The sequence below is a fragment of the Amblyomma americanum genome, chromosome 5 (assembly GCF_052857255.1).
Source record: "Amblyomma americanum isolate KBUSLIRL-KWMA chromosome 5, ASM5285725v1, whole genome shotgun sequence".
NCBI lineage: Eukaryota > Metazoa > Arthropoda > Arachnida > Ixodida > Ixodidae > Amblyomma > Amblyomma americanum.
In genome coordinates, this window is record NC_135501.1 from 152,446,449 (window position 1) to 152,457,107 (window position 10,659).

Below are 10,659 nucleotides of genomic sequence, written 5' to 3' on the forward strand. Positions count from 1 at the left end.
AATGTGTCCGGAGCCCTCCACTACTCAGTCTTTATCTCCTTATCACCGTCCCTCCATCCACTACCTCAGAGGGCGGTTGAGGTGTGAACCGAGAAGCGAGACACCACGCATTTCGTTTCCTCAAAAGCCAATCGTCATTGTCAATGAATGAAACGGTAATGGAAACTGGTCGGACAATGGACACGCTCTGCCGCTGCGATGGCTCAATGGCCGTGCCGGTGCTCGGCTGCTGATTCGAAGACGCCGTTTCGATCTCAGCCGCGGCGGTCGCATTTCGATGGAGGCGAAATGGAAGAGGCCCGTGTACAGCGCGATGTCAGTGCACGTTAAAGAACCACAGGTGGTCGAAATTCCTGGAGCCCTCAACTACGGCATCCCTCGCAGCCCGAGTTGCTATGGGACGTTAAATTAACCCACAAAACAAAATGAACACTCTCTCAGTTCAGAGATAGAGGAAGCGCAGTATAGCTATTGCTTTGTTGCCGTGATGAGCGGAGTTTGGGAACCGGCTTGCGCGTCCTTACCCGCAATGCCGGCACTTAAGCAACGCAACGCTTAAATAACTTCAGTTCTGCCCGCCAAAGAAGCCAAGGCTGCTAGGTCGCGTGATATCCGTTGCTACCAACCGCCTGCGCACAGAACCTTGAAGAGACAGACTCGGGGGACTCCAAGTTGAGGCGCGTTGCGGCGGGAAATATCCGCGGACGGCTGCGTTTTTAAGCGAGAAACCAAAACACCGCGTTTGCTACACCCGGTAGTGACCTGGCCGCACGCTCACGGCCTTCAGTGACGTGCAAGAGCCCTCCGCACTTGGCTCCAGTCCGACCGTAAACAAGCCGCAGTAAACACGGATTTCCTAGCTACGGGCTCCGAAACCCAGCGGGTGCCGGCTCCAAGCGTCTGACGACTGTTTCTTTTTCTCTTGAGAAAACGGCCGAACGCTTCGAAAAACAGCAAAAGAAAGACGCCCGGTCTCGTGCCTCTAATTGCGTCCGAGCTTCCCCGCCGACAAAGCGCAACATCCGTCCTCATCATGAGGGTAGAGATGCAAAAGCCGCACTGCTCGGCCGGCAGGCAGTTGCTAAGCGCGCGCGACCGCCGGGCGCATCGCATCGCGGGCCGCAGGTTCCCTCGGCCGCCGACGTCAATCTCCCTTGGCCGCCAGCGCGAAGTCGGCGTCGTCTATAAATACGGACCTTGCTCCATACTCGCTCGCACGCGCCGCCCGAGATCACGAGGTTCCCGGAGACGGGGAGGGCGAAAGAGAAGCGCGTGCCAGCGCCGCTGGAGACGCTGGCAGAAGACGACGACGACGAAGAAGAAGGAGAAGACAAAGCCAAAGACAAAGCCCAGCCAGAAGGGCGCGCGCGCTCTTCAGAGCGGGCACGCGCCGCCTGTGTTCCAGGGTGCAGCAGCCCTGGCCACTGCTGCTGCCAGACAACAGACGACGCCACAGTGAGGGGTCCGGCGTACCTGGCCTCTGGCTGTGGGCTACCACAGCTGGCAGGGGCCCTCCAGGAGAGGGCAGCCGGCCAAGGCAAGGACTGACCGCGACCCCGAAGACGTCGTCCCTGGGTCCAAGTGACCATGGAGCTGCTCGTGCACGGACTCAGCCAGGGCAGACACGTCTACCACCCGTTTCCCAAGGAGGGCACTGAACTCAAGCGCCGAAAGACTCCGAGGACCCTGGAAGCCCTCTGCTACAGGACAGTCATCAGGAGGGCCACGCTGCGTCGTCTCAAGGGCAGCGACCTGTCAGCGCTGCCACCGTTCCTGAGACGCCGGCTGACGTCACTCGGCACGGATGACTTCGTGGAAGTCGAGAGCGCTCCGTTCAGGGACATCTTCGACTTCCACATGTACCACCGCGCGCTTACCTACCGTGTCCGGTGCCCGCTGGACGGTGGCGAGTACATGGCCGCGCACGCTGGCACCTGCTCGGAGTCGGAGCAGCTCCCCGACGGCTTCTGGCAGTGGGTGGAGCTGGCGCACCCGAACCTCATGTGCGTCTACGCGCTGGCGCTGGACGCCGACACGTCGAATGTGTTCCTCATCATGGACATGCCGGACGCGACGCTCAAGCGACTCGAGATCTTCCTCGTCTCCCAGGGGCTCTGCTTTCCCGAGTACTTCCTCTGGAAGGTCGCCGCGCAGCTCTCCTCGGTCATCATGTACGTCGAGCAGCGGCAGCTGTCCTTCGGCCGCTTCGACCTCAAGAACGTCTACGCCGTGGGGGACAACGTGCACCTGGACAACAAGCTAACGTGGAAGTCGTGCATCGACGCCGCGCCGATTCGAAACCGCGTTCAGTCCATATTCCTCGGCGACAAGATCAACATCGGCGGCCACTACGAGCTACAGGCCAACTCGCCCTCGAGTGCCTCGGTCATGTGCCTCGGTTTCGTGCTTACGCGACTCGCCAGCATCGCCCTGGTGGACCGGAGGCCTTCGGTGGCGAACGTCCTGGGAACGGGCAGCTCGGAAGCGGCGTCCAAGCTGTGCGGCGGCGTGCTGTTCTTCGACGGCTTCAGGCCCTGCGTGCCCGAGGGTCCAGTCACGTACTCATCGGACCTGTTCGACCTGCTGGTGTCGCTACATTCCACGAACCTGCCGCCGTTGGCCACCATCCACGCGAAGGCCGTGGAAATGATGACGCTCATCATGGCCAGGGAACGCATGGCACGGCTAGGACTCGGCGACGAGGAAACTGACGCGCGTAATGAACGCAACGCACCAGTGGGTTAACGTGTGGTGCAGGCATCGGACTGACACCGCCAATTTGTGGCCCATGACGTAGACTGTAGAGAAGTGAACACCTTCCAAGTTTTGCCTGTGATGGGTGCTTGCGTCATCTCGAACATCATATGCGCACATCCTGGCCATGACAAGCTGGTATTTTCAACAGGACAAACAATACAACTGACGTCGGTTGCAGTTGTACTACTGGTTGAAAGGACGCCCGAGCCGAGCCGTGGGCTTTTTCTGCTCAATATATGTGGAGTTGATCGCATGATGCCATTGCTCCACGGGCCTGCCATCTCTAGCGCATCATAACGCCTTTTGTAGCATTACAAAACGCATGAGCCGTCTCAAGTTCTAAGAATCCCTAGTGCACATACCCTAGTTGGTGCGTTCGCAGTCTTTCGTGAATGCAGCGCTCCTGGCGTTATCTGCAAAGTGCTCAGAAGAAATTAAGAACGCCCACTGATGTGGATGTGCCGTGTTAGCGAGTTTTATTCTCGCATAAAAGCAGATGTGATAGTAAAGTCTATTTTTCTACAATCAACCACTTTTGAGGTATGGTATAGCAGATTGCTTTCTTCAAAGCATATCCCCTGATTCAAATTCGCAGCTGGGAAAGGCTGATAGCGAGATTTTGGATCGATGAGGGATAAATCTAGTAATCCTAAATAGTAGCGCTGGTGCTATAAATATGTATGTGCTATGCCTTTACTGTCGCCATAATTTGAATAGATTGAGACACCACACCACAAAGGAATAGCTTCTAATATATTTGCTAACCTACAGCCGCAGCGTGTCTGTATCCTTGCAATTTTTGGTGATATTAAGCACGGCAATTTGGCCTTTGTAAACTGAGTTAATGTGAAGCAACAGTGGAGAAAAGGAGATACTTAAAAAGTGTTACTGCAATGAGCAACTGTTCTTGTGTATATAAAGAATGACATGACCTTTTGATTCACCGTCTCTTCCTGAATGTCTTCCAGTAGACTAACAATCTTCTGGAAGCATGAATGTATTCCGCTTCAACTTGAAAGGCATAGGAGCATACGCATGGCCAAACATGGCTGCAAGACAGTGTGAAAAATTGGATACCTTCCAGGCAACTTATGCAATGTACACAATGAATGCATAACCACAGTCCAACTTACAATTACAGTAACAGCAAAAACAGTAAACATGAAACAGTTTAGTCAAAGATTTTGTGCCCCGAAAAACATTTTTTTATATTCCTAAACAGGCCCATAAACCTATTTGTCAGAAACACAAGTAATTTCTCAGAACACAAGTAAATTGCCCAATAGTCAAAAAATGCTGTTATATGCACAGAATTATCTACCATGCTTTCCACTGGGAACCTTCTTGGGTATTTTAAGCACTTTGTGAAGTTCTTTTGCAAGGTGGCATCAGGGCACTACATCATGGCAGAGACTCCTGGCCTTTTTCATGCAGCAAGTCCTCACCTCCGGCAGCTGAGGTTTTATGAGCTGGAAGTCCACTAGCATTGTTCTGTGAGCTGTCGCAGCAGCACTAGGATGTAGCGATGCTGTGGAGGGATGATTGCCTTCTCAAAGGTACCGGCCTCAAAGTCCCTGCTGTGTGTGTTTGCAAATCGGCCCTGTAAATGATGTGGTCAAAAAGAGCTCTAAGAGGCCTATTACCTCAGCTTCGAAAATTACGACTGTACCCAAATTTTGCGAAAAACCGAGTTGGTAGAAAATAAATTACTTGCAATATGTTGACAGGGCACTCTTTGTTACACAGCCTCCCGCGAGATGAGATCGCAAAGCCAGCAGTTGACGGAAAATTGAGATCAGAAATGAAAAACGACCTGCCTTGCACATTCACACGTGTGGCTGTCTCTGAACTGCTAATGGTCCTGTAGATCCGGATTCCGGAGTGATTGACGCTCCAGAGGTTACCGGAAGCCTGCTCTCGTGCATTCCACCACTCTTCTGGGAAAGCGACTGCCAGTGTGAGCGAGCCAAGTAAATGCCGCACAGTTAGTTTTTGTTAGTGGAACTGACTTGCCTACGAATTAACAATTTTTTACTGGGAATGCATACCAGAGCAGTGTGTGGGCTGCCTGCAGCTTGGCCAAAAATGCCATGGAACCTGAAAATAGGTCGAGTGAGCATATAGGTCGACCCCCCCACTTTCGAGTAGCCACTTTTGTAAAAACGATGTTTACTAGTACACGGCAATATATGATAACTGCCCTACCAACACACCCTTGCATTATATTTGTATGCGAAAAATCACCACCATGTGACCGGTTTGTCTTTACTGATTTGATATAGCTCAACACCATTCATTTGTCTGTGGGACACCTGCACAATGCTACAACTCTTCATGCACTCTACAACAAAAAGCTTAGCCACATGATGTCCTGGTCAGTGTAAAAAAAAAAGATTAATGGCCAACAGTGGCAATGAAGGAAACACTCCAGGCGACTTGGAATTCCGCTAATCACACAAAATTCATTCTGACAACTATACAAGTTCCACAGGGCTCAGCTTGATGTCTTTTAAGCACCGGCTGGCTGTTTTGATGCATCACCAGTTGTATCTGCTGCCTGTTGTTGCTCTTGTCTGGCAGCTTCCTCTAGGTCCTTTTTCCGCCGCTCCTTCCCACGAAGCACAGCTGTCTTGAAGAGGCGACAGTACATCTGAATTGCAGCCGGTGTGTCGTCGTTTCCCGGGATTGGGTAGGTGATGAGCCGCGGGTCGCAGTTGGTGTCCACGATGGCCACCGTTGGAATGAGCATTTTGTTGCACTCCTTGACAGCAAGGTGCTCCTCAAAAACTGAATCGAGTGTCGACAGCAGGATCACCGTGTCGGGAAGCCGCGTGACCGTGCCAAACTGCGCCGTCGAGTTTGTGAAAAGGCCGGGCCGCCACCACCGGGAGTGGGCGAACTCCCGACACTCCTTGGCAGTCTCCTCCACCATGTGAGCCGTCTACGGGGTCGAGATAAGGGGCAGGAAATTGCAAAATGTAAACACGTTCTGCATCAAAACAGTCTAAACCCTCTATTTGCATGGTAACGGGCAGTCAACCAGATCATAATCATCACCACCATATGCTGAGGTGGACTGCATTTCAGTGCAGAAGTGCTCGCTGATCTCTTGGTACCCCCTGTCTTGCGCCAGCGACAACCACCTTATCTTGGAAAGTTCTCTAACCTCATCACTCCATCTGATTCGACGGTGCCCTGAAATGCATTCCTTTGGCCTCATATCCACTCTGTCACTATTAATCAGTTCTGAGGTTTACATGCTCTGCCCAAGCCCATTTCCTACGCGGGACACTAAAGCCAAATGGAAGCAGGCCTCCTTTGATAGGGTTACTGCGTTATAATTGCTCAGACAGCACTCTAACCGAAAAGGGAGCTTTCATACGCTATAAAAGACTAAGTGCAGGTGGTGCAATTACTGGCTGATTTCGCAAGTCAAATGTACACCGTCGGCACAGACTTTTTTGTGCAGACCCCACAGACCATGGTACACTGCCATTCACTTCACAACAGTGGGAACCAGTCCTTTCCGGTGAAGATGTCGTGAGTTTTTAATCGTACAGCGAAGAGATTTTTAAATTCATATCTCTCATCAATAAATGCATCTTTTGCTCCTGGACAAGTGTCACCATAGCTAGAAAGAGCCACAGAATACATTTTTACTACAAAAATATTTGGATGGAGTTGCCCTCAAGGTCCCTTTATGGGGAGACGGGGCTCTTGACATGATCAAAAAATGTGAAAATGTCGATTTTGCTAAAATGGCATATTCGAGATCAATACACTCTAAAGTTCCTGCCTAGAAAGTTTCAAGGTCTAAATTCGACCTCCAGCTACTAAAATGTCTATTTATTTCAAGCCTACGAAGCCCAGAAATGGTGATTTGGGAGCGAAAGACGGGAGTACATTGCACCCGTCGCTTCACACGACCGCGTCCCCGATGGCCGCCACATTGGTTTTGTTTGAAAGCTAGGCCCCTTCCTCCACTACCTGGTATTACTCACTACTGTGAAATATTTTTGGTATGTCTGCATTCTACCGGCTTTTGAGGCCTCTACAACGTGGTTTTCTTAGCAGCTTCGCGTTTTTTGCCAACATGACTAGCCTTACAGAAATTTTTATTTAAGCTTTTATGGAGCAATTACAATTAATCTTATATTGTCGAACTCAGAAAGAACTAAACTGCAGAGCTATGCTGTTTTTGTTTCGCTAAGTCAAACATTTCAATTTTGTGACCTACAATGTCACCTAACTATACTTCATCATTATGGTGCATGGACAAAATTTAACATTTTTATATGACGATGTACCCTAACAACCATATAATTATCATAGGTCCAGATGACAGGTCTTTGGCTACAGCACCATTTCAATCGAAACCAAAAATTGCAAAAAGAAAGCGTCTTAACGACCCTTAAGAATTTAACTAATTAGGCTTCAGTTATTTCTGTATTATATGGGAACTAATTGATGCACACTACTCAAAGTAATTATTTTTTTTGAAAACAGCAAAAATAAGCACATAAGAGATGCACAATTTTGTTACAATACTTTTAATAATAAGATTGTTTATTTTAAGACCCCCATATCCCCTTCAGCTAGGTAATTAACTCATCTTTGTTGTCAAATTCATGCTGTTCACATCCTGTCTCTTAGTATCACACAGACCTTTGCCTCACTCCAACACAACCAGATAGCATTGCATGAGACACAGCCACTGAGAGGGACACATGCGAAAGCTGCAACCAGTGGCACAGAATACACTGCGCTTGCCTGCAGGGGTGATGGCAAGTAGGCGACAGGGGACATTTTAAAAGGGCTCTGTTCTGAGCCTTGAGCGAAGATTATCAACATATTCAGCGTGTGCGGTACTTTACTACAAACACCTCAGCAAAGTTACACTGCCCTAAGTGGTGTACAGCGTTCACAAATGAAGCAGAAAAATGACGACTGCTTTTCTTACAGCCAAAAAAAAAAAAAAAAAAGCAGTCGTTATTTTCCTGCTGTATTTCCTGCTTCAGGACATACAAAACGTTCAATTTAATCAGTAATATAGCATTGTAGGTATAGAGATAGCTGACAAGTGCCAGCCAGATAAGTAGTTTCAGTAGATAGAACTACTTCAAGCGGCCCATGCGTGACCCTGTGGCTGGGACCGGCATGCATCATCTGCTCAGCTGTGGGAAACACTACTAATGTTTGCTGTTTTGCTGTCGCACCCTATACTTTCACCCAAGGTACTACCATATCATTTCGGTGCTTCCGCTCTTTTCATCAATGGAAGTTTGCGTGAAGGACGTAGTCTGCATCTAAGTAGCACGGTTCGTCTTTGTTTTCCGGTCCGTACAAGTGGGCGGCCACAGTATGAAGTTAAGTGCACTGTAGTCTTCTAATCTGCAAGTTCCTTCCAATTGCTCAAGCCACAACAGAGTGGCACAAAGTCTGTTTACGATGGCACGAGTGGCACAAAAAACCTCAGGCTTGTCATTGAAAGGTGACGCTTCTTCAGGATTAGATATGCCGAGTTATGCTTACTGTGCATTGTTCCACAGCATGGCAACACCTCATACACCACAGAGCTGTGCTCACGACAGTGAATTAAAAGAATTCTAGAAAATTTTTTTCAAAGCACGTCACAGAAGTTCACTTTTGACAGGATCGCACTTATCCAAGATGCTTTTCAAAATGAGCAGCAAGTGAATATTTAAAAATCGAATGCTCCACACGAGATATTAAACACAAGATGTTTAGATGACCAGGCTCATGGGAAAGGGCAACGGAAGCATTTGCATAGGTACTATAGACAAGTGAAACCAATATAAAAAGTACAACCATTAAGTACAGAACCTGGAAATATAAAGATGCTGTGCTATGTGTAGCTTCCACTTGAGTGGTCATTGCATTTAATGACTGCCTGTGCATGGCACCAATTCACACCAAAAATAATCCTGTTGCTTCTTCGTTCAGTGACCCTACGTACTCCATTAAGCTCAGGTGCGATGAGGTTCAGGTAAGCCACAAACTATTTCGCCAAATCTGGAAAAACCTCTAAATTCAGCGCCTGACTCTGGCGAGGAACATTTTTTGTGTGTTGTTTTATAAGTCTTAAGTCACCAAGGCTATAATGTGCCAAATGCAAAAGAGGAAAGTCTTTGTTTTGGTTCTATGAATATATGCAATTAAATCATTCAAGTCATTCATTCGGCTGGAAAATTGGTGAAGTCAGGATTTGGTAAATCAATGTCTGACCGTAATCCTTCCCACGATGCACTACAGATAACTAACCTGTTGGTGCCTGGTAACGAAGAGAATGATGCCGTCACGGTAGGCAATGTGTGCGATGAAGTTGAGGGCGCAGAAGAGGTGCTCCAGAGTCTTGTCCAGGTCGATGACATGGTATCCCAGCCTGGAGCCAAACAGGTACGGCCGCATGAGGTCGTTGAGCAGGCCCTCCTTGTGGCCCAGGTGGACACGAGCCTCAAAGAGCTCTCGCACCGACAGGAGCTTGCCGAGGCCAAAGTAGTCGGCATGTTGTAATGGGTCCAGCACCGACTTGGTGCTGCCTGCTGGGTCTGCGGAGGTATGCAGAGGGAGAGAAAAAACAAACTTTTACTTCCAAATCACAGTGCAGTGCCTGCATTATGACAGCCTGCCCTTGTTTCATAGTCTCCTTGTTTTCTAGTATTTCGTTTTTTGCACTATTTGTTGCAATACTGCGGTTCTGCCACTTGAAAAAAAAAGAAAAGCAGCAATTTCACACAATGCCGTGTACTCAACTGACTACCATGACTGAAACAAACTCAGCCCAGTACACCATCGGCACTCATCACTCTCAGGGTTAGTGCACTCTTGCACTGCGCTTCTGCCGCATCGTGGACAGACTTAATCTCTCAAGCTCATTCGTTCTTGTTAACTTCTCCGGAAACGTGACACCTACGTCGTCGTGTACGCACCAGTAACTCGTTCAGCAGCAAGTTACGCAGTCGTAGCTGCAGAAAAATTAAAAAAAAACAAAAACAAAGCAGCCTCACCTTCGCATACGCTTACGCCATCCCAGACACATAGCAAACTTTCTCCTGGGATATCGCGGGTGATTGTAGGGCAAACTTATCCAAAGCGACGAGTTCAAATGTGTGAAAGCTACAGTGAGATGAACTCACCTTCTGTCTTCGGCTGTGGACTAGCTTGCTGGCTCAATGCACCGTGAATTCCGAGGTTCCGCGCCGACGGGGCGTTTCTGTGCAGGGATCCCAATAATCCTGCAACGAAGACCGTTGATGATGCGAAAGCGAAAACACGCAGTACAAGTCGAGAGTAGGAAGCGAATGTGCGCAAAAGCTTCGGAAGCGTTACAAAAAGCACCTTCGTGCTCTCGGATGAGTCACGGTTGACTCAGGGAAGACATTTTATATACAAGTTGAATTTATTAAAAGCAAATTTCACATAAGAAAACTGGATTTCAAGAAAAATACCCACCGAAACGGCGCACGACGGCACGCATGGCGGGCGCCATTTTGTACACTAGACATGCGGAGAGAATGGACAACCCAGCGTTGCGCCAACGAATCAAATCTGTATTTAAATGTCTGAAAACGGCATCCTGATATTACTTTATTTAGATAGTGAAACTCATAGTATAAAAATTTAGTCTGTACTATGATGTTTGGTTTCTAGGTCACTGCTAATTATATGCATGGTGGAGTTTCGATTTCTGACTCGCATCGCTGACACGTGAAAGTAGGGACAAATAACCGAGCCAAATCTGCCAAGTGGGCAGTATCGCTTATTAGCTGCTTGAGTCACCTTCTGACATACCGGCAAATGCCCTTCATGCATCCGTCTTTTCCCATTTTTTATTATCAACACGATATCAACGATGCTATCAACCCAGCAACAAGGGCAACA

The 10,659-nt window shown here is 48.7% G+C and overlaps 1 protein-coding gene across 2 annotated transcripts; it reads right to left on the reverse strand.

The window, feature by feature from the left end:
* Positions 1-5,193: 5,193 nt before the first annotated feature.
* Positions 5,194-10,367, reverse strand: mRpS2 (mitochondrial ribosomal protein S2). 2 transcript variants are annotated; one of them, XM_077665510.1, is made up of 4 exons: positions 10,231-10,367; positions 9,915-10,013; positions 9,040-9,326; positions 5,194-5,698 (listed from the first exon to the last, which is right to left on the reverse strand). In XM_077665510.1, exons 1-4 carry the CDS (start codon positions 10,265-10,267, stop codon positions 5,267-5,269), a joined length of 855 nt encoding a protein of 284 aa, XP_077521636.1. In that variant the 5' UTR covers positions 10,268-10,367; the 3' UTR covers positions 5,194-5,266. The 2 variants fall into 2 exon arrangements, with proteins under 2 accessions (XP_077521636.1, XP_077521635.1); XM_077665509.1 differs by having other exon boundaries at positions 9,040-9,329.
* Between the last annotated feature and the right edge of the window lie 292 nt (positions 10,368-10,659).

Excerpts from the sequence above, each read along its gene's own strand:
- mRpS2 (XM_077665509.1), bottom strand. The coding sequence starts at position 10,267 with ATGGCGCCCGCCATGCGTGCCGTCGTGCGCCGTTTCG. Across the intron at positions 10,014-10,230 it reads TGCCGTCGTGCGCCGTTTCG|GATTATTGGGATCCCTGCAC; the intron begins GTGGGTATTTTT and ends TCTTCGTTGCAG. Across the intron at positions 9,330-9,914 it reads TCCACAGCCGAAGACAGAAG|CAGACCCAGCAGGCAGCACC; the intron begins GTGAGTTCATCT and ends TGCATACCTCCG.